The sequence below is a fragment of the Halichoeres trimaculatus genome, unplaced genomic scaffold, assembly GCF_033239565.1.
Source record: "Halichoeres trimaculatus isolate MK-OKI-2021-1 unplaced genomic scaffold, fHalTri1.1 fHalTri1_scaffold_12, whole genome shotgun sequence".
NCBI classification, from domain to species: Eukaryota; Metazoa; Chordata; class Actinopteri; order Labriformes; family Labridae; genus Halichoeres; species Halichoeres trimaculatus.
Genome location: NW_027437190.1, coordinates 16,168,460 through 16,194,405, shown reverse-complemented (window position 1 = coordinate 16,194,405; position 25,946 = coordinate 16,168,460). Strand labels below are relative to the sequence as shown.

At 40.0% G+C, this 25,946-nt stretch overlaps 5 protein-coding genes across 5 annotated transcripts; 4 read left to right on the top strand and 1 right to left on the bottom strand.

The window, feature by feature from the left end:
• Positions 1-5,149: 5,149 nt before the first annotated feature.
• tnxba (tenascin XBa) lies at positions 5,150-12,174 on the top strand. The gene is made up of 14 exons (XM_074683259.1): positions 5,150-5,270; positions 6,648-6,779; positions 6,895-8,064; positions 8,153-8,275; positions 8,399-8,542; positions 8,636-8,755; positions 8,836-8,991; positions 9,083-9,195; positions 9,293-9,425; positions 9,519-9,670; positions 9,761-9,857; positions 9,960-10,121; positions 10,223-10,386; positions 12,076-12,174. Exons 1-14 carry the CDS (start codon positions 5,150-5,152, stop codon positions 12,172-12,174), a joined length of 2,886 nt encoding a protein of 961 aa, XP_074539360.1.
• Positions 12,175-12,941: 767 nt separating this feature from the next.
• Positions 12,942-16,415, top strand: cyp21a2 (cytochrome P450, family 21, subfamily A, polypeptide 2). The gene is made up of 12 exons (XM_074684111.1): positions 12,942-13,062; positions 13,214-13,405; positions 13,531-13,620; positions 13,710-13,864; positions 14,034-14,129; positions 14,327-14,437; positions 14,545-14,631; positions 14,899-14,982; positions 15,074-15,187; positions 15,281-15,447; positions 15,970-16,073; positions 16,174-16,415. The coding sequence occupies exons 1-12, from the start codon at positions 12,942-12,944 to the stop codon at positions 16,413-16,415; spliced, it is 1,563 nt and encodes a 520-aa protein (XP_074540212.1).
• A 1,842-nt stretch (positions 16,416-18,257) lies between these two features.
• Positions 18,258-20,854, top strand: LOC141800594 (uncharacterized). Its single transcript, XM_074683258.1, has 8 exons — positions 18,258-18,366; positions 18,647-18,919; positions 19,011-19,289; positions 19,380-19,661; positions 19,751-20,011; positions 20,376-20,492; positions 20,601-20,626; positions 20,735-20,854. The coding sequence occupies exons 1-8, from the start codon at positions 18,291-18,293 to the stop codon at positions 20,852-20,854; spliced, it is 1,434 nt and encodes a 477-aa protein (XP_074539359.1). The 5' UTR covers positions 18,258-18,290.
• LOC141801036 (uncharacterized) lies at positions 20,711-23,467 on the bottom strand. Its single transcript, XM_074683926.1, has 9 exons — positions 23,353-23,467; positions 22,793-23,122; positions 22,472-22,714; positions 22,359-22,391; positions 21,874-21,906; positions 21,596-21,787; positions 21,458-21,514; positions 21,298-21,354; positions 20,711-21,212 (listed from the first exon to the last, which is right to left on the bottom strand). Exons 1-9 carry the CDS (start codon positions 23,417-23,419, stop codon positions 21,202-21,204), a joined length of 1,023 nt encoding a protein of 340 aa, XP_074540027.1. The 5' UTR covers positions 23,420-23,467; the 3' UTR covers positions 20,711-21,201.
• Positions 23,468-24,486: 1,019 nt separating this feature from the next.
• On the top strand, positions 24,487-25,716 carry LOC141801067 (allograft inflammatory factor 1-like). Its single transcript, XM_074683964.1, has 6 exons — positions 24,487-24,597; positions 24,744-24,805; positions 24,890-24,956; positions 25,053-25,094; positions 25,194-25,359; positions 25,539-25,716. The coding sequence occupies exons 1-6, from the start codon at positions 24,552-24,554 to the stop codon at positions 25,624-25,626; spliced, it is 471 nt and encodes a 156-aa protein (XP_074540065.1). The 5' UTR covers positions 24,487-24,551; the 3' UTR covers positions 25,627-25,716.
• The last annotated feature ends 230 nt before the right edge of the window (positions 25,717-25,946 follow it).

Here is a 25,946-nt window from a genome sequence, read left to right as displayed (position 1 = left end):
CGAGGAGCATAGCAGGAGGAGCAGGAGGAGTGGGGGAGGAGGGTATGGGTGGAGAGGTGAGGAACAAGCAGAGGCTTATATGCTTATATTATTCTAATCTCAGAGCCTTGGCCCAATGTAAGCAACATGGGAGTACTGACCATCACTTCAATCACAGCCGAATCAACGCCCTCACTGTTTTAGCCTCTGCCACACGACATTTCATTAACTTTGAATCAATAACAGCAAATAAAAGTGAAGACGTCTGCATCAAACATTTCATCTGGGGATTAATTTAGTAATTGGTAGCCAACAGAAACAGCATAGAAAATAGTTTTGTGTTTTTTTTCCATTGATGCATTCTTTGCTTATCAATAGTCGCTCATGACTAAGCAGTGTGGGGCTGTGTGCTAATGATTAGTCACGATCAAGAGAAAAGAAGATTAAATTTTGTTCATGCTTTTTGGAATTTAACTGACATTTAAGATATGTGTGCGTCAGATCAATAGCTCTACTCAAGACGTTCGCTGACAATGCAAATAATCAAAGAGTCGATGCTCGGATGCCTGAACAAACAAAATATGCCGAGGCATCAACTCTGAATCTGGAATTGGAGAACGCTGAAATGTTCTTGCACAGCCAGGTGTGTTTTGGTAGGTGTGCAGCAGCTCTAGTTTTTGCAGCAGCTCTTATTTTTCCAAAGGCCAACACAAGGTCAACGGTTTAAGGGTGGTCTAAGGTGCAGAAAGGATAAGAGTGAGGGCGGAGCTTTTCTGGAGGCTGCCAGCAGATGGAAGAACTGATGGAGTGGGACCACCCACTTCTATGTCCACACTAAACTGTCAATTACAATTTATTTTATCCAAACACCAATGTGACCTTGTTTGTCATTAGGGTAGAAACATGGGTGAAAAACGGTTACATTCAAAAAAAGAATGAAAAACGAAGTGCGTCAGTTAACGGGACCTGGTTTACTGGGACAGCGAACATTAGGCAGCACATATGTTTTGCTAAAGTAATAATTCCAACTGCCTCCCATACAACAGGTGACTTGTAGGAGCAACAGTGAGTGAAATGTTGTCTTAAGAAATGTGTGATTTAGTTCACCGAGGCCAAAAATTCAGGGTAATAAACAGAAACAACACATTGAGTGATGGATTATATGGCAAAGGGATTGTGGGTAAGCATACAGGCCATTTGTCTTTTAAAGAGATGCACCTGTAGATGTGTGTTATCAGTTTGGGTTTCAATCAGACAAAATGTGAGGGATTTCAGAAGAGAAATATTAAACTGATTTACAGTCAATACCTGTAGTTATACATAACAAACATGTATACCATAATACTCACCTGTACCAAACAGCTCTTTCAACTTGGCCTCATGGATTTTACTGGCAGTGTGAGATGTCCAGAGACCTGGACGATCAGTAACAGGTAAGTCCTCTGTTACCATCGGGTCATGGTGTACTTGCCAAGAAAAAACAAGCAGAATGTACTCATGCACAACAAAAATGTCTAATGTTAACATGTCTGTTTACTGTGTGGGCTCTAACATGCCTTACCTGCGACATATATAGAGTGAGAACATGTAACAGTAATAGAACATGAGAGTACAGTTTCTTCAGTGTTGGTCAGAGTTTCACAACAACTCTTCAAAATAGTTTTGATACATAATAAAGCTTCTCATCAGACTTAAGCAGGAGTGAGTGGGCATAATGTAGTCTGAAGCATTTATATTGCATCTATTTAAATATTCTTCTGTATAAGGCCTCTATGATCTGTTTAATGTAAAAAGAAGAGGTAATGAGAGGAATCAATCTGTTTTACTTTTTCAGTGTAGTCTGTTAAGTTTTGATAACCATGACCAAACAAAAGATTATCACCCGCCATTTATTATTCTATAAAAAAATGAAGTAAATCAAAGTGGGAGAGTAAAGGAACCAAAGGCATGTTCATGACAAATGGGTTAGGACTGGATCAAACCTAAAAAATTAAAGGTTAGAATACATGACCATCAACCATAGCTTTAGGTGGAAATAAAACATAACATGGCTTACAGTAACAGCTTATCTATTGGTCGTAAACAAAAGATGTATTATAGTAACGCTATGTTTAAAATGTTCTAATGGTATAGACTTTTGTTCTAGCTCGCCTGTGAAGGTAGTAAAATATCACCTCTGTCCTGTTTGCTCAAGACCCGTGGTATACTTGCTTTTATGTGGTTTACAAAAGGTGGGATGGTGGGTGGCCATCTGGTCAGAGATTCAAGGCCTTCACAGAGCATTCCTTAAATCTGGTGGATTTTGGTCACTTACATAACTCCCACGTAGTTACATCTCATTACCTGCAACAAACAGCCGATTCATATGTCCAGAGGTTCCTGTCCCCCAGAGTCAGCACTGAATACCTGCAGTGTTATGCTATGTATTCCAGCTGAATCATGATTCTCAGAGCAGGACTTCATTCATCCAACACTGTATCTGGGTGTTAGCAGTGTCTGCTGAAAATGAGCTCACATACAGCAGACACTGAAATAACTGTTGACAGGTATGCAAAGCAGGAGCATGTGAACATGCAGTTATAGGAGCTCATGAAACGTCTTAGCATGTCTAGTACACTTTCAGAGAAAGAATGCAATTTATATTACGTGTTAAAAACCACTGATGTGAATTTATCTCATGTCAAATTGTTAAAGCTGCTGAGGAATAGGTTCAGTGCTTAAAGCATTTGCAATTAAAAAAACAAAAAGCACATTTAATCTAATTTGATACTCAAATTTATGTAAAATGTAGCTCTTTTTGTGAGTCCAAGACAAATATTTTCCATAGTGGTTGAGAGAGTGGGACCACTAGGCGTGGTGGAGGAGTGGGGGGGGTCCTTAAGTAGGGGCAGACTTTATCACTCTCCTTCTTTCTAGTGGTGGTCCTTTCTGTCACCCCTCTCCTTCCAGATCACAACCAGCTTTACAGATGGAGGGAGCAACACAAAGAAAGAGATAAAGCCAAGAACTACATCATTATTCTGGTAAGTCTGATATTCCCTACCCACGTGTAACTTTAACATGAGATTGGTACCTGTAGATGGTGAAACAAGGAGACTAAAACACTAAAATCAGGATGAATCCAGTTTTGAAAAATATTTTTGATTTAATCTGATTCATTATTTGAATATTTGTAAAAAACACATCACTAAAAATCAGAAATATATAACAGTGCATCACAAAACGAGTTAGAAAATACAAAAAAGTTCAGAACAAACTTAAACATCTCAGTAAATTCAGTACAAACTGTACATGTATAAAAGGATGGTTGAACTTATTTGTAAAGCTTTGGTTTGAACTGTTGCTTTGTGTTGCTATGATCAAAATGCTAATCAGACAAAAGCTTTGCTGCACGAGTTGCAGGAGGATACAACACTGTGTAATTTTAATTGTGCATCCTATAAAAATCCCTACAGGTGATATGATGCCTGATATGTGTAAAAAGTGTTAAAAAAAAGTGTAAAAGTGTAGAATACCACTTTATGTAAAAAAAAAAAAAACCTGCAGCCAATAAGTCTGTGCACAAGTGAGATGTAAGAATTGTCTCGCATCCTAATTTTTTGCATGATTTAATGCTTAGGTTGCACGTTTCATTGTGTGGTTTTATGAGCTGTGTGTGCAGCAGATTATGTAACCATCTGTATAGTGAATGAGTTGCAGTGTGCTTCAGCTCAGTACAGTGATGCTCTGTTACCTCCCTGCATAGTCTACACAGCAGACTTTCCGCTTAGTTAACTGTCTCCCTTCCTGTTCCGAATCAGCTAATTCAGATCTGACCTCCATTTCAAGACAAAAATGATATAAATACTGCAGTGATCAAAATATATTTGTTATTTTCTAACGTTTTTAATTTTCCCTTTTGGATTGAATCTATATCAGGTAGTGGTGTTCAGCAATAGCTCAGTGATAATCTTTAAAAAGTGTTTTAATCTGCTCTGAAATTCACTGAGCACATTTCTTCCTAAGAGAACATCTAAAATCACATCACAGTTTATAAAATAACAATAAAAAGAATAAAACTGCTTTGAATGCAGTGTCATCTTAGCCAGTAGAAGGTTATGTAAGGTAGCTTCAAGGTGTGAATAGAGGCTGTGTAAGGGTGAAGCTTAGTAAAATAAAAAAAAAAAGGATGTATACTCAGAAAAGTCGTTCTTGAGCTGGCATAAAATGTCATGAATTAAGCTCAGTCATAACAACTCCTTTCATTTTTTTTCCTTTCTAGGAGAGACCTGGCATATTACCCTTCACAAGTGGTAACAGAAATATAGAGGACGTAGAAATTTTAGTGTCACATACATAAAGATCCACCTAAGCCAACATCGTCTCTGGCCACTGCTGCTGCTGCTGGCTCAAAATCAAAATGTTGTTTACTCTAGGATTCCTCCTCCTTCTCACCCCATTGCCTTCCATTCAAACCCCAACCAATGAGGGGAGACATTCAACAGGAAGTGAAGCGACTAAACCTCAGGCAGCCTTCATGCTGTCAAAACCCAAAACCACTGCTGCACTAGCCAGACAGATGGTTCGCCCAACCCCAAAGCCAAGCACAGTTGATCAGACTGTAGCACCAACTCTGGCTGCAAAAAGCAAGCCCAGCCCAGCTCTAACCCACACCGCCAAGGCTGTGACAGTCAGTGATCCCAGCCCCAACAAAGCCAATCAAACCATTTTAGCTAAGGCTACCAAAGACAAGCCTTCTGCAGCCAGCAGTCCTCCTAAAACCTCCAGAGACAAACTCAATCCACTGATGAATCAGACTGCTTCCACAAAACCTCCTACATCCAGTGATGTGAAGACTGCCAAAGATAAGCCTGCCACCGGAGCTCAAAATGTCCAGGCAACATCTCCAAAATCTGCTCCTTCTCGAGGATCTACAACCACCAGAAACAAGCCCACAGCCCCGCAGGCTGGTGCAGCTAAATCTCCCTCCACCAGCAATGTCAAAAACCCAAAAGATAAACCTGATAAGGTCATGTCTTCAGCTAACCAGACCACTGTAGTTAAAGCTCCCACCAACACCAAAGAAAAACCAACACCTTCACAGCCGTTGAAGGTGGTCATCAGTGAAGGCTGCGACTCCAGCAACACTAAGGAGCAGGAGCTGAAGCTGAAGCCTGGGGCTCCTCTGGTGATGACTCATAAGATCAGCCTGCTGCCTGGTGGCTGCACCGAGGGATGTGAGGCTGAGATGGCTGCGCTGAAAGGACGTGTAGCTCGACTGGAAATGGAGATGTCTTCACTCAAAGAAAAATGTAGGAGTCTGTCATGTTCACAACATTAACACAACTTTATTTACCACATTAGGTAGCCCTTTTCCACTAGATCTAAACACACTGTTGGTGAAGGTAATGCACAGAAAGAGGGTGCTTACTGCATACTGGAATCTTGACAGGGTGACAGGGACCTGATGTAAAGTGACTGATTCTTTCCCACCTTGTAGGGGTTTCAGTGCACTGACACACTAACTATACATTATCCTGCTTGTTAGACAGCTTCCCGCTGAAATAACACACAGCAGGTCACATAATATTGATCTACTGATGATGCTTTTGATTTAAAAATTGAATACAAAGCTAGAAAAATCCCTTAGACAGACTTACTTCTGAGTTGAGTTAGCATCAGTTAGGTCCTACAGTAATTTTTCCTGATTCAAGTTTCTTCCTCCAAACTTTTAGATTAAAATTTCTTTTGATTCAACCAACTTTTCTTACTGCCCAAACCAATATCATTTGCCTCATGTTCGTATCCTTCAGTTTGGACACCATCTCTTTCATTTAGCTCCTTGTGTCTTTTAATCTCTTTTGCTATTTCTGCACCCTTTATTCCCCTCATTTTCCTTTTTCAGAGACTGGTCAGCTATTAACATCAAAACTAAAGTGCTGAGCTCTCAAAATAAATCAGAAGTTCTACAAAAAATATCATTCATGTTAAATATCCCATAAAGGACACTTACGTTTTTGCCACAGTGTCAACAGGCAATAAGTTAAACAGTAATTTGACTGTATATGGGAAGTAAGGTCAATTCTTGTTATACTTTGCTAACCAGAGATAAAACCAAATATTCAATTTCAATTTAGCATGAAGATACAACAAAATTTCGCCCCATTACAAGTTTTGTTTTTGATTGCTTATCCAGAGTCAAAATAATGTTCTTAATAACCCATTTTCTCCAGCCAGACAACAGATAGAGCTTACTCCACACGCGTTTGCTTACTGCCTGATATTGCTGCCCTGGGCTTAACCTTAATGCCAGTTAGTCAGAATAAAATGTAGAGAGTAGAAGAAATTTCATGACTTTTAATAACACAGAGTTAGCAGGGAGTTCCTCCAAGCCAGTTGAATGCTGAAAAGGTTGAAAGAAAAGGTTGAGGGCTAACATTATTGAAGCTGAACTCTTGAAATCTCTTGTTGGTCTTTGGCTCTCCTATCTGAAAGTGAAATATAGCCTAAAAAATTCATACAGCAGGAACTTTATTAGGATTTACAAATACAAATATTATTTTCTGCTGAGGCTTGAAGCATGTATTTCAACATTTTTAATGTTCTTCCCATCTAAAAATAAATGGGAAAAATTTTCTGCAATTTCTGACATAAGTTGAGTCATTCTGGGCATATTTGTTTACACACAGGTCCCTGTTCTGCAAATTGTCCACGTGACTGTAGTGGAAATGGGGAATGTCAGAAGGGGAAATGTGTCTGCCAGCAGGGATTCACAGGTCCAGACTGCAGTAAGTGTCCACAGGGAGCTGAGTGTAACAAAAGTAAGTGAGAGCTATTATTGGTGTACTGCAGCATTGTGGATACATTAATTCTAGAAAGTTATTCTGTCTGTGGATTTGCACTTTTGTGATTGTAACTTCTGCTCTGCTATTTCAGAGACAAACAAAGGAAAGGTCAAGGTATCAGTGGAAACAGTGACCCTGCAGGCGAACAAAGATGCACAAGAGAAAGCCACCAAAGCAGAGCAGACACTCTTCCAAAAGAAGGACCAAAAAAGAGTTTCAGTTAAAGAAACAGACACAAAACTCAAAGTGGGCACTAGTACTAAGGTGAAACAAGATCCTTTAGTCCAGAAAATCACTATCAAAGACTCTTCAACTGCCACAAAAACCAACCGCCAAACTGTTGGTCAAGTTCTGCTGAAGCATGAGGGGAGAAAGCAAGAAGAGGCTCGCAAAGGCAAAACAACAGTCCTCACTAACAGAAAGGTCCCTCAAAAAACTGAGCAGAATCCCAAATCTGACCAATTAAAAGACCAACCTCATGCTAATGCAACCCAGGGTAATGTGAAGAAATCCAACGGTACTTCTAAAACTGAGACAATTTTGTCCAGAGCTACAGGAACAAGCAAATCTCGAGCAGGAAAGGAGACTTTGGAGCAGTCCACACTTGCAGAGAAGAACACTACTCAGTCATCTGGGCACAAACGCATCAAAGTCAAAGACGAAAATACAAATACGCAATCTGTTGACAGCAGACACACTGAAGCCAGCAAAACTGGGAAAGACAAAACTGCACAGAGGAGCCAGTACTTGGTGAATACAACCCTTACAACAACATCAGGGGAGTCAAAGGGTCGGCAAGAAATAACCACTACCCACAGCTCTGGGGCCACAAAAAGACTGGGAGGATCTGGATTAGGATCTGTCAAAGTTGTTAACATCTCTTCCTACAGCTTCACAATCACATGGTCAGCACCCCAAGGGATGTTCAAGAACTTTACCGTGATCAGAAGAGAGCCACGGGCTGAGGGTGACGAAGAGGACCTTGAAGAGTTTGAAGAAGAAGCCCTCGAGGGGGAGAGGACTTTTATGGCCAAAAACACGACTGATGTCCAAGCACACAGCGAGAGTACCAACACAACTGCTGCCTCTGGTAAAGCTGCAGGATCCAAAGGATCTACCAAGAGGATCTCAATGGTTGTTCCTGGCAATGTGCGCTCTGTGGAGTTCAGTAACCTTCGGGCAAACACAGTGTATGTCCTGCACGTTTACGGTACAACAGCTGACAGAAAATCAAAGGTTCACAAAGTGACAACAACCACAGGTGATGAGGTTTGCCTCTCTTTGGCAATTTCTTGTGGATTCTTGACTTCCAACTGGTTAAAACATATCTCTTTGTATTTATCTACTAGGTCCTGAGCCAGCCACAGATATGGTTTTCAGCAATGTAACAGAGTCCTCTCTCACTGTTTCTTGGACTAAACCAAAGACCACATTCTCAGGCGTCAGGGTGACATACACCAACATTGTAACAGGTCTGTTGAAAGGCTGTTAGTACAGTGTACTGTACAGTGTACTGCATCCTTTCTTTACCTTAGTAAGCATGGATGATGTTGGGGATGTGTTCAGTGTTAACATGTGATGCATTTTCCTGCCAGGGGAGAGTTACCACGTTACCATGGACTCTCAGCAGTCTTATGTGGTCCTATCCAAACTGTCTGCTGGATCCTCCTACATCGTTACCGTAACAACCACACAAAGCAGGACACAAAGTGACACCCTGACATCTGTTATCACAACAGGTACACAGCTAGATCTGCCTACTGTAACGTAAGGCTATTCTTTAGCATGTGAAAACATTCATAAACCAACTATGGTTTCTCCCTCTGCTGCAGTGCCCGCGCCTCCAACACATCTGCAAGTGGTCAATGTGACCGATACCAAAGCTTTGCTACAATGGACACCAAGTCTGGGGAAAGTAGACCGCTTCATCATCAGCTACGAGTCCTCCAAGAGTGAGTATAGCAACCCTTACAGCTTTTCACAAAGTGCTAATGACTAAGCTAAAAGATGCTGATTCTCTGTCTCGTCACAGCTCCTAATGTCACAGTGACTGTGATGCTGTCTGGGAACTCGGTGGAGCACCAGCTGAGAGGCCTGCAGAGGGGCACCCTGTACACGGTCAAAGTACTGAGCCAGAAGGACAGTCTTCAGAGCATGGTCATCTCAACTACATTTACCACCGCTAATGGTGAGGGGAAAGAAGCTTTAAAAAGTAAACAGACTCCTGAACTCTCATGTGTGAACAGTGGCACTAAGCATGTGTTTTTTGTGCTCCTCAGTGGTTAAAGCTGGCGAAGTGAGTGCTCGCTCTGCAGTGATTACATGGAGAACAACCACTGTGGTTTATCACAGCTACAGACTGATTTACCAGGTGGCGGGAGAGGAGACAAAGGTAAAAAAAAAAAAATGCCATCACCAGCTTGTACAACTCAACATTTAAAGAGACACCTCAGAGATTGATTTTTTTTGTGTGCCTGTGTGTAAATTAGGAGTTGATCCTGGACTCATCCTTCACTGAGTTTAAGCTGACGGGGCTGTTACCTATGTCACGTTACATTGTCCTGGTGCAAGGCGAGAGAGATGGACACTACACATCTATTGTCACATCAGAATTTGTAACAGGTATCATACTTAAAATATTTAGCACCCCCCTGTTCATGTCACCCTCAATACTTTTAAGCTAAGAAGTGTTTTTTTTTTGCATTCAATCCACAGGAAAACTGCGCTTCCCCTTCCCTACTGAGTGCTCCCAGGAGCTGCTGAATGGAGCTCTGCAGTCAGGAGAGGTAGACATCTTCCCACAGGGGAAAGAAGGACAGGCAGTCAGAGTGTACTGTGACATGGAGACTGATGGAGGCGGATGGACGGTGAGAGAAACTGCTGGATCAAACTTTTGCACTGAAAGATTAGCAAAAGTGAAAGAGAACATAAAAAACAATCTGATATCTGTTTTTTAGGTGTTCCAGAGAAGGATGAATGGGAAGATAGACTTCTACAGAACCTGGAGTGACTATAGTGCTGGCTTTGGAAACCTTAGCGAGGAGTTCTGGCTCGGTACAGAGCAAGAAACTTACAAGCAGCACTCAACAACGACTAACATCACATGCACATCAAAGTGACACCAGGCTAAACGTTTTACTCCTTTTCTCCTCTTAGGAAATGAGCTTCTCCACAACCTAACTAGTGTTGGCCCTGTGAGTCTGAGAGTGGATATGAGATCTGGAAATGAGACTGCGTACGCTCACTATGCTAACTTCTCCATTAGCACAGCAGAGAGGCATTATTCCCTCGAGGTGTCTGGCTATACTGGAACAGCAGGTAAAACTTAAGAGAAGTGGAGTTTAGCGGACATGTGTATGCAATTTGTACTTGATCATACAATAAATGTCTGACAACACATCCTCCAATATCTCTTTCAGGGGACTCTATGAGGTATCACAACGGGCGTCCATTCTCAACCAGAGACAAGGATCCTGATCCTCTGGGGATCCACTGTGCCAGGGCCTACATGGGTGGTTGGTGGTACAAAAACTGCTACAAGACCAACCTCAATGGTCTTTATGGTATCAACAGTAATAATCAGGTACAGATGACCTCTCTAACTGAACCCTGTGTAGTTTATTTCTTATAAACACAATTATAAGGATCCAACACAGAACAGACTAGTTTTTATCCAAGAGAAATATTTTCATTTTAATCTCTCACATGATTGGGTTTGAATTTAGCAAACAAAACACAGATCATCAGATTGTTGATACAACAATCTGATCATAGGAGAAGTCACAGTTTTTTGGTTTTTTTTGGCTGTTTTCACCCTGGATTAGCATCATCCTTAAATTAAACAACAACATCAACAATCATCCTTACTTAAAGGTAGAGTTTGTAGGAATTTTTGTTCCCTGTTATGAAACACAACATTAAAAACAGGCTCCTCCTTCTTGGATCAGTGCCAGCAGCAGCGCACACCCACCATGACCACCAGAATTGGCATGTTAACTCAAGCCAATACATACCAACTCCCCTCGCTCTTGTGCTGTGCTGCTCTCCAAGTGCCTGAAAGAGAGTAAAAGTTGAGACAAGCCTCACCCTCATTTAGGAAAAAGCCTCATTGGTTTGGTGTTGTGTTTCACTTTTGTTTGTGTCTTTCCTCCTCCATGCTCCATCCACTATCCTAGCTATTCATATTTCACTTTTTATTCAGTCATGTCAACACCAAATATTGTACACAATATTGACATTTCCCACAAAATAAAGTCATGTGTTGAATAATGGCTAAAAGGCATAGGCAGAAGCAGACTGCTTAGAAAGGCCTATTCTGTATTATCAACTTTGTAGGCTACCAACCTCCAGAAAAGCAAAGAAACAACAACACAGATAATTAATTATTAATTAATTCACTTAATAGCTTCAAAAAAAGCTTTACGACCCATTTTCTTAAAAACCAAAAGAAAGAATGACATGTTACTAATTCATGTTGGCATCATTCCAGAATTTAACTCTGATAATGGAGACACATCTCATTTCCATACCTATTTTAGCTCTTTGCACAGTAAATTTGCGAACACTTCTGACATTATACGGACTATCCTGAATTGAAAAGAACCTTTGTATTGAGTCTCTGATTAGTTTCCACTTGCTATCATCAACACACAAAGTGACTTGCACACTGGGCGTGCTGTGATTGGTTGATGTTACCATGGCTACTTTCCACCCAGAAACGTCCCAATACTATGGAAACAACCATATTATCAACAAACAGGCTGAGGAAGGGGTTCTGGCAGACACAGACACAGACACTGATGCACATGTATGGAGGCAATTGAACAGGACTGAACAAGGTTGTTACTGTAAAAGATGACTTTTTTTGAGGAAAATCCTTTAAGCTGTGAGTTATTATATACCAAGGGGTGGGTGTGCTTGATTATAATGTGGCTTGGACAGTTATAACAGGGCCATTACACAGAGACAGAGGCATGTCAACCAACATTTAAAGTGTTGACAAGCAGCTAGCTCACCCTGCAGAGACCAGTCAAAATATATCACTCTCAATTGCTTCATTCCACTCTGATCCTGACTCAGACAAGTCAAACAAACTACTTTGATCTGAGCTAAAATACTTCCTCTTACTTTGTCGAAGCCAAGTTTCTGTATTCTTAAGTTTTTTTATTATTATTTTTGATAACACATGCAAACAAAGTACCATAATAATGTTTTTCTTCCTGTTTTTTTTATTTATTTATTTTTTATTTTATTTTTTTTTATTTTTTTACAGGGAATAGTCTGGATAGACTGGAAAGGTAAAGATTCATCCATCCCCTTCACTGAGATGAAGTTCAGACCGTCCAGGTTCTCTCCTGCAACTCATGGCTAAGAAAACATCAGCCTCAGTCACCGAGTCCTTCATCCTGATGAGCGTACATCTGACAGCTTAAGAAATCCAGACCACAGAGGATTTCAGTTGCTACATGTTGCTTTCCAAGTAAAATTGATTGTACAGTGGTTTTGGTGGCTATAATTGCAGCTATTGATACAAATGATTCGTTGTGCAAGGTTCTTTCCTGGTCTGATTTTTTTTGTTGAGCTTTGCTTAAGAGTTCACACTGTTTTATTGCAACATTTTTTGTATACTGTTTTCCTGTTCTGCCTGACCCGTCCATTAAAACACAGTTTGTTTTGACTCTTATACTTCCTTGTGCACCACATTGGTAAGCCAACTCACTACTACTGTAAATTAATATGCACTGTCTCACTGCATTGGAATAAAAGTGGCTAATGTGGGTCTGTAGTGTTGCATTATTGACTTCAAAGACGAGGTTAGAGCATTGAAATCCTTCTCTGAAAGAGACCATTTCCTCTCTGCCTTACAAGATAAAAACATACCAGTGTGACTGACTGACTGTCACGTCAGGAGTAGTGTGTTATCGTACCCTTCAGGGAGGTTTAACTGATTATCTTTTGTATCATGTGTTGCTTACATTGTGTCATCAGATGACGTGGAAACAAATATTGAGATGTCCTTCGTTTCAATGAATGCTTCAGATACATTTAACACTGACAGACTTCAAGGCTGATAAGAGGACTATAAAAGTGGCAAGCAGTGAGCAGAGCAGGTTTCTGTCCCTAACAAGAAGAGACAACATGGCTTTAGAAATATCGCTGGTCAGTGTGGGGGCTGTGTTGATAGTTGTGCTGCTGGTGATGGTGCTTATTTGCAACTTGGGTCAGAGCCAAAAAGCTGTACAGGGAAACCACAAAGGAAGTAAGTCAACAGATTCTGTAATATGGATTTTTGAACTTAACCCAGTATTTATGTGATTCTTCCAGCATTTGTGTACACTACTTAAAAATCTTAATGATCCATTACGATGTCATCGATCTTTACCTGCATCTCCCAAATTTTCTCCTTCCAGAGGTTGAATCCAGACTACTGCAGTGTCTGTATAAGCTCCGACCCTGCTCCTCATCTCCCTCTCTCCCAGGTCCTCCCAGTCTCTTTCTCATAGGCAACATGAAGGAGCTGACACATAATCACCTGCCGATTCACCTGACCAATCTGGCACAGCGTTACGGAAACATCTTCCGCCTTAAGTGTGGAAACACAAGTAATGGTTGAATTCCAGCTGAATCACTGATATATCTAAAGACAACACCTAATGCTTCAGGTAATCTTTGATACAGCTAGCTGGATGTCCTTTAATTTAAAACCTCTGTCCTGTTTTTTTTTCAGCCATGGTGGTGCTCAACAGTAGTGAAGTCATAAGAGAGGCACTGGTGAAAAAGTGGTCAGACTTTGCTGGGAGACCAGTTTCTTTCACAGGTACACAACTCATGCCTCTTTTTCCTAATCAATAACACATTTCTTAATTTCAAGTGTACTCATTTATCAACTCTTCTAATTTGTATCAGCTAACATTGTGTCTGGGGGAGGGCGCACCATCTCTCTGGGAGATTACAACGAGGAGTGGAGGGCACACCGCCGTCTTGTACACAGCGCTTTACAACGCTGCTGCCAGAGCTCTTTGCATGAGGTGATAGAGAGGCAGGCCCTGCATCTGAAGAAGGTACAGAATGAAAAAAATAAAAAAATGAAATAAAAAATTAGACCCCAGTGTGTATTCATGACACTATCTGAAGATGTTCTCTCTGTAAAACTAACAGCAGAGATCCAACCTGAACCCTGATGCAGGGGTATTTGGTCACATAATAAAGCACTTATTGATCACTGTCCAGGTTTTGTTGCAATACCAAGACACTGCCGTTGATCTTTCGGAGGATTTCACAGTGGCAGCCAGCAATGTCATCACCACTTTGGCTTTTGGAAAAGAGGTGAGAAACTTTCCACCTGCTGTTTGAGTAACAGTTGGATTTCAAAATCTGCTTTCCCCTGAAAGAGCAGTTGTGGTTTTTGCAAGCTAGTTCTTGTTTATGTCTGCCCTTTGAGTAGCTTGTATTACACAAATTAAATCACAACATGCTCTATTACTTGGTAGGAAGACTAAAACTTCCACCTCTGTGTTTTCCAGTATGATAAGAGCTCGTCTGAGCTGCAGGAGCTGCACAGCTGTCTGAATGAGATTGTTTCTCTGTGGGGCTCCTCTTGGATTTCAGCTCTGGACTCCTTCCCACTGCTCAGAGTCAGTGAATATACACTGCCCTGACACAAGATCAAAGGAGAAGTAGGCAAACATCTTTGAAAAGGATACTCACATGTGGATTTTATGTCATATCTGTCTCTTTAAAGAAAATGCCCAATCCTGTGTTTGCCCGTCTTCTGAAAGAGGTGGCCAGGAGGGATGACATCATTAGAAAACATCTTAACAATTATAAGGTGAGTGACATAAAGAATTTAAGGTGGAAAACATTCCCCCACTTTAACAAACAAAAACAAACTCAGTGTTGTCTGTTTAGGTTGGTGTTAAGAGGAGTGCTGCTCAGTGTTCAGATAAAACCAAATTCTACTTTTGTTTTCACTTTTGATCAGATTACACAGTCCAAATCAGGCTAATGTAAGATAAACACGCCTTTTTAAAAACAGTATTTGTACCGATTAAGGTCATGTTTGATTGTATCAGCTCTCTCTGTGTTGTTTGTGCAGTCGCAAGACAAGAAAAATGAGGGTGATATCACAGCATCTCTGCTGCGAGGCCTTGAAACAGATCAACACACAGAGCATGGAGCAGTGAGTGTTGAAGTGTTGGTTAATCGTCTGCTTGTTTACAGAAACAAAGATTTTGCTATCTTCATGATGGTAATTGTTTTCATTCCTTTAGCTCCTCACAGATGTTCACGTCCACATGGCCACTGTAGACCTTCTCATCGGGGGGACAGAGACCACTGCAGCATGGCTCAACTGGACTGTGGCGTTCCTCTTACATAGACCAGAGGCAGGGCACAGCACTGTCCATGTAACACCCGCACACACCTTGATGATAGCTCACTGTAAAGTTTTCTTTTTCTCTCTTTGCTTTAACAATCAGGTGCAGACAAAGGTGTATGAGGAGCTGTGCACAGTGCTAGAAGGAAGATACCCCAAGTACAGTGACAGACACAGACTGCCTGTCCTGAGCTCTGTGATCAGTGAGGTGCTCAGACTCAGGCCTGTTGCTCCGCTGGCTGTGCCGCACAGAGCCATCAGAGACAGCAGGTCAGCTGAACACATTTGATCTTTGAATGAAAAATGAAGTTTTCTTTTTGGAAAACGGTTAAAAATTTTAAACTGAAGTTGTTGTTGTTTTTTTTAAATATATCTGAAACCACTTTAACAGCCAACTACAAAACAATAACAGAGAGAAACATAGAAACATACCACAACTTATGGAGGATATTAAAACATGACATGAAACTTTTTTTTAAACCCTTATTTAACAATTTTACCAACAAAAGTTTGAAGACAGTAGGAACTTCCCTCTTAACAGATTCTTATCAAAAAAAAAAAAAAAAAAAGAAAAGAAAAAGGGAAACACAGCCAAAGGAGTTGATGACCTATCAGTAAAGCATTGAGCAGTGTAAACTCTATCTCCAAGAAGTAGACACAAATGTTTGTAACTTTCTAAGGTGAAGATTTGAACTCATTTTTTAATTCTATGTCTGTTTATTGGACAAACCACCTGCTGATCACATGTTTAAATTGCATTTTTTAAAATGTTTAATCTGAACCTCTGCTTAGTATTGCAGGATACTTCATCCCCAAGAACACCGTCATTATCCCCAACCTGTTTGGAGCTCACCATGATCCTGCAGTGTGGGCAGACCCGTACCACTTCAAACCAGGTATTGCTCTGCTCTGACTGAAAGACAGAATACTTTTTCAGTGGCTCAGCAGATTTAACTAGATTTAGATTTACTCTCCCTCTTTCTATCCCTCCTCCAGAGCGCTTCCTGGAAGGAGGAGGCTGCTCCACCCGTTCCCTGATCCCTTTTGGAGGCGGGGCACGGCTCTGCCTGGGGGAGTCAGTTGCTAAAATGGAGCTCTTTCTTTTCACTGCCTACCTGCTCAGAGATTTCCACTTCATCCTCCCTGAGAGTGAGGCCTCTTTGCCTGACCTGAGAGGAGTTGCAAGTGTTGTGCTGAAGATCAAGCCTTATACAGTTATGGCTCGACCAAGAGACTAACCCTTAAAGCTGAACACTGCACTGATAAAGGTGCATACAAGCAGGTTTGCAATTCCTTTGCAGGAGCCTACACACTCAGCCTGACGTGCACCTTCCCCAAAATGCCTCTTCTTACTGAAACAACCCACATGATGGGCTTGAAACTAAGTTCTCTGCACAGATATGCAGTCTGTGTGAGACACACTGAGACTGGAAACTGATAAAAATAGAAATCACACCATCTATGAGCGTTTAGGGAAAGTATTACAAAGGCAATTCTGATGCTCCATCCCACCCTTAGTATCCAGTGCTCACAAAGTTGATGAACCAGGGTTCAGGCTGCTTGTAGATTTCTTGCATTTCAATAGAGCAGGTTTCATGTTTTTTTTCTAGCTCTTTAAATTGTGACTTAAGTGACATCATTTTATTTGATCCGTAAAGAATTAAGCTTGGAAAGTTGAACTGTTGCCACACTGTTGTGTAACCCATTAAGCCTGTAAAGTCTGACCCTTTAAAAACAGCCAGAAAACTGTGATGTATTGAAACTGAGATGTTTATGAACCTTTTTAACAAAATTTTGCTACATCATTTTGTTCATGATATATCTTGGCATCACATTTGACACATTGGGCAGTTTTGGCAACTTTACATGTAAGATTTTAGTAAATCTAGATTCTTTCAATGCAGAAAATACTTATTCTAATAAATAAATAAATAAATAAATAAATCCATAAATAAGAAATAGATCTTATTTCACTACAACCTCTTGAAAAATAGCATTTTTGCTTTTGGCCAAAAAAATAAATAAAAATAAAAAATGGCTGATTTCATGTGAGCAACTATTGCAGAAAGGGCCTGTTAGAGCCTGAAACATAACAATGACCCAAAATGTATAAATAATAAAATAAAACAAGAAATAGATCAATAAAACCTGAAATAAAACAATTTGTCAATAATGTAATTGAAAAGCCAAGCCCAAAGTGCAATTTAAAAAATAAAATAAAATAAAATTTATATATAAATATACTTAAAAAAAAAAAAATCATTTTGGGTCTGTAATAACTGAGCTTCCACAGTGGAATGATAATCTTCAAGGAGGTAGAATACATTTTACATTTTGTTTTATCTTGAACAGGTTTTTCAAGAAACTTTTTGTTATGTTGGTCCAATAAAGGTCTTTTAAACTCATGTATCAAAATTGATATGCTTGGCAATGAAGAGTTTAAGATAAAATCACATACACAGGAGTTTATTGATTGGTTCTTTGTGTGTGTGTGTGTGTGTGTGTGTGTGTGTGTGTGTGTGTGTGTGTGTGTGTGTGTGTGTGTGTGTGTGTGTGTGTGTGTGTGTGTGTGTGTGTGTTTGTGTGTGTGTGTGTGTGTTCAGTTCGGCAACTGTCCGAAAACATCTCGTCATAGCCCTTTTTGAATCACAACTTCCTTTTGTTTATATGTTGCCCATTTGTATTTTTCTGCTTTAATGGTGAAGAAATAACCTTCGTGAATGTGTTTCTTATCATTAGTTCATAATATGTGACTGTAATGTTGTATTGCCATTAAAACTGTTATTTTATGGAGGTTATTTCACAATTCATTGTCACCAATGTGTGAGAGGTGTTTACATGGACATCAGTGGAAAGCAGCTGAAGATGTAACACAGTGATGACAGGTCTTGATAGAGAATGATGAGCTCTACTGTACCCATAGTTTTGTGTTGATTTCAGGGTTAATGTGGAAGTACAACAGGGGCCTCTCATATGGGCTGGTCTTCAGCTTGCCTGTATGAGTTGCATCACTGACGTTTCCTGAAAAAGTGTTTTGAAAAGCTACTGCTATGAGCAGATTAAGCAAGAGTACAAAAATAATCAGCAGGGAGTGTGTTTCAGAGAAGAAGAGAATGATGGCTTCCTCTCCACTGCTCAGATTCTGTTTGTTTTCTCTCACATTTTCAGCTGCAAGACTTCAGTCAACAGGTAATTCAAACACAACAGATTACTTTTTCTTGTTAACCTGATTCTTTATCCTTTTTTTTTTTTTTTTTTTTTTTTTTTTTTTTTGTTGTATGACTCAGTAACTCTATGCTCACTGACATAAAAACCTAAAAACTAAACTCATGGAAGAACTTGGTCAAAAATTGAAACACTGGATTGGTAGGAATTGTAATAATCTATTTAAATCTGATCTGTTAGTTATTTCTGTCTTGGTGAAAATAAATTCCACTGGGAGAACTAAATGTTTTGTCTCCATGCACAGGTTATTCACCCATGTTTGCCTCACTAGGAGAGAGTGTTACTTTGCCATGTGGTGTACCCTCCATCACCTCCTGCTCCTCTGTGAGCTGGAACAGGCCTGAAACACTAACAAAGGTGGTGAAGGAGGGATTGGTGACAGAAGAGTTTGCCCCCAGGTTTAGCCTGCTGCAGGACTGTTCTCTGAAAATTAACCACCTCGAACTCAGGGATGCTCATCCGTACTCCTGTGAAAGTGGAGGACTCACTTCAGGAGTTTCACTTAGCATACTCACAAGTAAGTGAGCAGACCTGACTCTTTTTGTAAAAGTCACTGAAAATGCCCCAGAGATTTCATTTCTTTTATTTCTATTTTTGTCATCCTTCAGTTACAGAAGAAAAAACTTCCGACGAGTTAGAACTTCACTGCTCTCTCAACACATACATAGGTTATATTGCTTGTATCAACAGAGGAATGAACACCACGTGGGTTACTGAGGATAATAAACCTTTAAATGGAAGCAGGTTTACCTCAGAATACGTCTCTGAATGCTTTACAAAACTCACCATCCATAAAAAACTGACAGACCATCGCAGAAAATGGAAATGTCAGATGAGTCTGAATGACACAGTTAAAAGCAGCATCACTTATACAACTGAAATAAAAGGTAACATAACAAACACCGCCTTAAAGAAATCCCAAACATAAGATGTGGTTCTGTGTGTACATAGTGTAACCAGCTTTGTCTTTACCCCAGATGGCTTAGAGGAAGTGTTTGCTGCTGTGGGTGAGTCAGTGTCACTCTCTTGTGGTGACACTTCCCCCCTCGGTGTGGGCAGCAGAGTGGAGTGGAAGATGGGATCGCAACCACTGATTGGAGATGTGCCACGTGACCAGCAGCAGACAGAGGCATTTCATGTAAATGAAGACTTCTCACTGGGAATCAACAAAGTGAGTCCTCTGCATGCAGGGGATTATCAGTGTTCTGAGTCTGTGAGCCAGAAGGTGCTAAATAAAATCAGGCTGCATACTTTAAATGGTAGGTGTCACTAAATGGTCATAAGATACATTTATCTGTACTTCACATCAGTTTCTCTGAAACATTTCCCCTCATGTTTGTCTCATCAGTTACTTCAGAGAGTAGCCCAGGAGGCGGAAATCTCACCTTGACTTGTGAACTAACCTGCTCTAAAGAATGTGAAAAAGACTTCAGCCTAACCTGGTCTGGAAGTGGTCCAAATAGCATGCAGAGAAGTCTAATATACAACAATAATACTTTAATGAAAAGCCTCAAAGTCTCATCTTTGTCCATGGCACCAGGTGGATTAATCTGCTCAGTGTATAGAGAGGGAGAGCTGATGGCTTCAAAGAGGTGCTGCACTGTTAATAGTAAGTATACATAATGCTACTGATTATATCTATAAAACTTTCATTGACTTCATATAAAGATGGATGACGTGTCTACAGATCCCCTTGTTGTTCAATAGTGAAGCCAAAATTACAGGCTTTCACATTCTATGCAGGTGATGTTTTTGGATCCAGAGATTTTAACTTAACGACACTACAGCAAAGATCTCTCAGGTTTATTTCTTTGCTGCTCAGGAGCACACGAGGCTGTTACTGGTCAACACATCTGTCAATCATGGCGTCCCAGATAAATTAAAAACCTATGGGGAGCCGTCACGTCATCCATCTTTCAGTATGTTAAACAGCTTCTGATCTGTAGTTAACAAGCCTCTGATAATGTTTTCAGCTCTGCAAACACCTGTATGGTTAGCATGGTTAGCACTTCCTCTGGGCCTTTTATTGCTGTTTATGAGTGCTGGAGGTCTCTTTGTGTACTTCAAGAGGAAGCGCAACAAGGATGCAGGTAATTGGTCAGGCTAAGAAGCGTGAAAAAACAAAGTTCCACTTTTCTAAAAGAACGCTTGAAGAAAAGAACATTTGTGTCTGAGCTTTCTTACTTTTCTGTTGGCAGGAAATGAGCTGCTAAATATTGGAATGGTAAGAGAAAACAACAACAAACAACACAAACAAAAATGACTGCACTGTGAAAAGCTTTACTTTTTTCTTTCAAAGCCCAGAGTTATTTCTCAGTGTTTCTCTTCACAGACACATATTTATGAGGGAGTTGAGAACGACAGCCATGAAGAACAACACCAGCAAAGAAAACCAGGAAGGGAATCTGCGACCACCGACAGTTTTTATGATTTACTGCAAGCTGTGAGCTGATGGCAGTGGTTTTCTTATGTTTTAGCTTGAAATGTACTTAAAATGCAAACATTAAAAGGGATTTTGATGCAATATTTACCACAGAGAGAAAAGTTGATCAGTTGTTTCGACTCCTCATTCATGATTATTTTTTTAAATATGCAATACTTAATTCGAATCAGCTGAAAGACCTTTTAGACAGCTTATTCTGTGACTTTTTATTTTATTTATCAAAATCAGAATACTGAATATATTGGCAAAAAGAGGGAGAAAAAAAGAATAATTTCAGCAGTGAAAGCAGTATTCCTCAGTTTGTGTACTTTAACAGCCAAGCATGGAGAATCTTCTCAGTCTTCAGCAGGAAGTGACTAGTAGTTGACTGCAATGATAAACAGAAATGTGTTATTTTGCTGTCCCAATGTGCAGTGAGTATTAATACATTGTATTTTTACAGACACACTCACAAGTACACATGTTTCCATCCTGGTCTTGGTAAAGGCTGTTAACTCGAGTCAAAAGACCTGAGAGCACATGTCAGAAAGTTTTCAGTCAAGCTGGGGGAAAGGTTACAGAGGCTAAATTCAGGAAGGAAATGAACAAAAACAGATAAAAAAACAGACATACTATTTGAAGGTGTGAAGTCCACAATCTCATATGGTGTAGGCAACTCTTCAGCAGGACCTGGTTAACAATAAGAAGACACAAACACTTCACTGAACTGCTTTTCTATCAGACTGGATATATGCTTCAGTCAGACCAAACCTGTGATGGGCCTCTGTGTCTGAAATGTCAGGTCCAAAGCTCTCTGGTTGTTACGTTTGGTGTGAATGATAAGTCGTGCCACGGCTGCCATTATAGCAATCCCAATGATGATCACCGACAAAATGACTGCAATCAGTACTCCACTGCTCCCCTCACGCCTTGTTTCCAAGATAACCAAACTGATAGTCAGTGCTGAAAAGGATGGAAAAAACATCATGAGATCATTGATTCACAAATTTTGAGAAACGGATTTGAAATAAAAGTTAGTATTGCATTACCTGGTGATGATGTGGTCACAGCAACATTTCCCACTTCATGAACAAAAAACAAAAACAAACAAAAAAACAAAAACAGCACAGTCATGAAAACTGCCCTCCTCCCCCCTGTCTCTGTGTTAGCTTCAGGATGCTAAGTGTAGCTGCGGTTAGCCTGTTGTTTTAGCCTGTAATGTTACGGTTAACAAGCTTCACTGTTTTCTAAACATTGTGCACTCTCATTGCGCCGCTCTCAGTGATGCTGAAGAACAAGGCAGTATCAGTGGTGGCTCATTTACATATGAAGGCCACGCCCACTAAATCAGAGTGTTCTGAACAGAGGGGCTATGAGAGCTGGAAACAATGCTGCTGTGAATGATTTATTGGCTTTTTGGACCAAAACATGTTACTGCCATTTCATGGAGACATCAATGATACATATTAAACTGCAGAAAAGGAGCAGAATATGGGACCTTTAAGAAAAGAATTTGAAATAAAATTTGCAATACCTGGTTCTGATGTGGACACAGCAACATTTTCCACTATATGAAAAAAAAAAACACACAGGAGAGTTAAGACTACTGTTTTGCTAATATGGTAGTGAATGAAAAGAGAAGTTTACCTTGAAGCTTTATTTCAAAGCAGTGTTGAGTTTTCCTGATCATGAATTTACATCTGTACCATCCACTGTCACTGCTGCTTGCAGACCGGATTGCAAGTGACGTCCCATTAGGTAAAGTTTCAGTGTCCTCTCCTTTCAGCTTCTCCCACAAGATGTTTTGGGGTCCTTGTGTCACATCCACTGGGCATGTCAGGGAAACAGAGGCACTGGGTGCTACCTTCACCGCTTCCCCAACTTTACATTCTGAAAGGACAGAGATCCATGTGTCACATCCTTCACTGCTAACAGCGAGAGTAGAGAAGTTAAAATGCAGAAACTTACGTTTTACTTTTAAAGATATGTTTCTTCGAATTTCACACACCCAGCCTTTGCAGGTTTCACAGCTGTACATCCCCTCATCAGATTCTTGGAGATTGGTTAGGAAAAGAGACATTTCTCCTTGTTCATTCGCTTGCCATTTCACTCGCGGGGCATCCTGGATCTTTGGTGTTTTAGGCCTTGCAAGAATTTCTTTACTCTCTTTGGCATCTGAGGTGCTTTTGATCCATCTGACTCTGTAGCTGTTTTGATCAGTCAGGTTAGACACAAGGCAGGAGAGAGCCACATCTTCCTTCTTAGTTGCAATCACAGCATCGAACGCTGCTGAATCAGCTTTGACATGGTAAGGAAATAAGAGTTAGGGTTAGTTAAATGTAGACATCAAACATGTTTGATAAATCAAGAGTTTAAGCATCACTTCAGCTGATTGATAGCGATGACAACTATTAGATTCAATCACAGTAATAACAGGTTCATACTGAGCACTTTTTGTGTCTTCTGACTTTCTGAATCAATAAACACATCTAGGATGTTCATAAGACGAGACCCAGTGACTTACTTACCTTTGCCCTCTGAAATGAGCACACACAGAGCTAATGTGAGGAGACCCTGTGCATGAAAACGAGCCATTGTCTTTGCTACTCTCTAAGAGATTACTCTCTATAAGACCCTTTCACAGTCCCCACCTATTCTCACTTCTCTCAAGAGTTTTCAATATGAATCTACTTGTACAATTCCTCTGGTTTACCTGTCAACTAAATAAAGTGAACAACACTGCCCTCATGTGGAGAAAACAACTCATTACATCAAATTCTTAATAGGCCACAGGAGCAACGTTATTGTCCAGAGAGATTTTATATGAATATACAAACATTCTCTCTTACTATAACCACAGAGTTGCCATATTATTTTTTCAGGCCTTAAACTACAAGATAATCTCCAGAAAATATTCATGCTTTGAATCTAGAGTCTAAAATGGAGCACTATTGAGGAAACACATTGCCTGTTTATCTGTATTAGACTGGCGTGTGCAATATTTGATTCACCAGGTGTTTGAGTTTTGGTTTTTCATAAACCAGTCACAAATAAACCACACTCTTTTTGATATTAAAAAGGTCTTTACATAGTGAACATCCCTACCAACATACTTGTATTAAATGTCAACTGGATCACAGGTTTTGATCCTTTGATTTTAAATAATTGTTTGAATTTTCCTTGAGGACTAAACATTAAATCAGGCCTAATTGGAATCTGCAGTTTCCAATTGAGATTGTGAGCGTGAACACTTGAATTGATTCAGCATGAGTTGCAATGAGAAGTAAATTGTTTTGTTGTTTTAAAAATGGTATCATTTCTGCCTAGTACAGCCCATCTCTCTCTTATCAAAGTCACAGCTCTCGTTTCTGCATCACGCTTCCTTCCTTTGTAAAATGTCAGCTTATTTCTAAATACTGAAAATGCCCAACTGCTTTTACGTCAACTTTGTTACTGATCAAACTTTTGAGTGAGTTCATCCTGGTCACCACAAAGTATGTCTCCTGTCCACAGACTGCTCTTATTAAGTAATACGCAACAGCATTTCTCTGTCTTCTATTTTGGGGGAAATTCAGACTGCATGTTGGCGTTAAGATGTGCAATTCTCGATTTGACCTCTGCTTACCTTAAATACAACAGAGGAACCTCGCTGATGCTTACTGAAACTGTGTCACTTCACTTCCTCTTTGGGTTCACTTTAAAGAAACAGTGTCACAGCTTTCCACACATGCTGGTTTCACGAGCAAACAGAACTGAAATGGATAGTGCTCAAGGTTAGTTTTGCTTTTACTGCTACTTATTTTTGATAAGACATCTTTAAGCTGTGTAAAAAGTGAAATTCTATTCATTAAGTTCCAAAATGACTTTATTTGTGGTTATTTATTAGCTCTTTGACACTTCTATGTGCTGTTTTAAACAGGGGGTAAAGCTTTTGGTCAACTTAAGTCTCACCAGGAAGAAAGACTAAACTCTATCAATGAGGTATGGTAATTTTTGAAGCAGACTATCTGCATTAATCATGTTTTTAAATATCTGAATAATAAAGATAAGAATATCTCCCCTAAGGCTTTCCTGTCAGATCCTCAGTATGCAGAAGAAGAAGACCTCAGCTCGAAGCTTGAAATGTTTAAAAGTGAGTATCAAAGAGCAATTCCCTCTCAGTGAATTGTTTTAGCATTTGAGCTCTTCCATTGAATTTCATACCACATCAAATTTTCTTGTGTTGCAGATAAATATATGGAGTTTGATCTGAATGACAAAGGAGATATAGGTAAAAGTGTTAAAAGTATGCTCAGAAAGCTGCTCTTGGAGCTGTTGGGCACAAGCTCTTTCTAACTCTCCTGGTTTCTTTGGGTGATCAATTTGACAGACTTAATGGGGTTAAAACGAATGCTGGAAAAACTTGGGCTGGCCAAGACTCACCTAGAGCTGAAAAAGATGATGTCAGAGGTTGCTGGAGGGACATCGAGCGACTCTTTCAGCTACACTGACTTCCTGAATATGATGCTGGGGAAAAGAAATGCAATTCTGAAGCTGTAAGTATATTCTTGTTATCTCTGAGATAAAGGAGAAAGGGGGAGGGTTACTTAGAAGTACAAGATTGATACTGAGTGTTATTGTGTATTCATGCTAATCACTAACTCTAAACATGTTCCTAACATGTCTGAAAATTGGTTTAGGGTGTTTAACCTCTGACATGTTGTCTTCATTCAAGGATCTTGATGTTTGAAGGCATGGGGAGGGAGCAGGAGCCCAAGGATACAGGACCACCTTGTCGCAAAACCTTCTCAGACCTGCCATGAAGAATTTCTTCATTCCTGCAAGAAATAATAACCACAATGACTTTCTCAAAAATGTATGTCAATAGAAAAATACACAGGCTGTGTTGTAAAATTTGGATTCTTTATTAATAAAATGTTTGAAAAAATTTGACTTATTCTATAACAGGAGTTGACTTTGAAAAAAAAATCAGAGAGAAGATTAAATCAGATGTACTCTATTTTCTAGGAATAAACTTCGTGGAAAATGTTTTTGAATTTATTAAAAATTATTGGTGGTTGCATTTCGTAAAATAAAACAATTTCGGGTCGAATGAGACAACTACCATACAATAATGAGAATA

What these genes read in the sequence shown, in the direction of transcription:
- tnxba (XM_074683259.1), top strand. Translation starts at nt 5,150, where the DNA reads ATGACTCATAAGATCAGCCTGCTGCCTGGTGGCTGCACCGAGGGATGT. An exon ending in ATACACCAACATTGTAACAG is followed by an intron (nt 8,276 to 8,398) that starts GTCTGTTGAAAG and finishes TTTTCCTGCCAG; the next exon opens with GGGAGAGTTACCACGTTACC. An exon ending in TAGCGAGGAGTTCTGGCTCG is followed by an intron (nt 9,858 to 9,959) that starts GTACAGAGCAAG and finishes TTCTCCTCTTAG; the next exon opens with GAAATGAGCTTCTCCACAAC.
- cyp21a2 (XM_074684111.1), top strand. Translation starts at nt 12,942, where the DNA reads ATGGCTTTAGAAATATCGCTGGTCAGTGTGGGGGCTGTGTTGATAGTT. An exon ending in AGGCCCTGCATCTGAAGAAG is followed by an intron (nt 13,865 to 14,033) that starts GTACAGAATGAA and finishes ATCACTGTCCAG; the next exon opens with GTTTTGTTGCAATACCAAGA. An exon ending in AACACACAGAGCATGGAGCA is followed by an intron (nt 14,983 to 15,073) that starts GTGAGTGTTGAA and finishes TCATTCCTTTAG; the next exon opens with CTCCTCACAGATGTTCACGT.
- LOC141800594 (XM_074683258.1), top strand. Translation starts at nt 18,291, where the DNA reads ATGATGGCTTCCTCTCCACTGCTCAGATTCTGTTTGTTTTCTCTCACA. An exon ending in TGCAAGACTTCAGTCAACAG is followed by an intron (nt 18,367 to 18,646) that starts GTAATTCAAACA and finishes CTCCATGCACAG; the next exon opens with GTTATTCACCCATGTTTGCC. An exon ending in CAGGCTGCATACTTTAAATG is followed by an intron (nt 19,662 to 19,750) that starts GTAGGTGTCACT and finishes TTGTCTCATCAG; the next exon opens with TTACTTCAGAGAGTAGCCCA.
- LOC141801036 (XM_074683926.1), bottom strand. Translation starts at nt 23,419, where the DNA reads ATGGCTCGTTTTCATGCACAGGGTCTCCTCACATTAGCTCTGTGTGTG. An exon ending in TGTGTCCACATCAGAACCAG is followed by an intron (nt 21,907 to 22,358) that starts GTATTGCAAATT and finishes TTGTTCATGAAG; the next exon opens with TGGGAAATGTTGCTGTGACC. An exon ending in TGTGACCACATCATCACCAG is followed by an intron (nt 21,788 to 21,873) that starts GTAATGCAATAC and finishes CATCCTTTTCAG; the next exon opens with CACTGACTATCAGTTTGGTT.
- LOC141801067 (XM_074683964.1), top strand. Translation starts at nt 24,552, where the DNA reads ATGCTGGTTTCACGAGCAAACAGAACTGAAATGGATAGTGCTCAAG. An exon ending in GACTAAACTCTATCAATGAG is followed by an intron (nt 24,806 to 24,889) that starts GTATGGTAATTT and finishes ATCTCCCCTAAG; the next exon opens with GCTTTCCTGTCAGATCCTCA. An exon ending in GAAGCTTGAAATGTTTAAAA is followed by an intron (nt 24,957 to 25,052) that starts GTGAGTATCAAA and finishes CTTGTGTTGCAG; the next exon opens with ATAAATATATGGAGTTTGAT.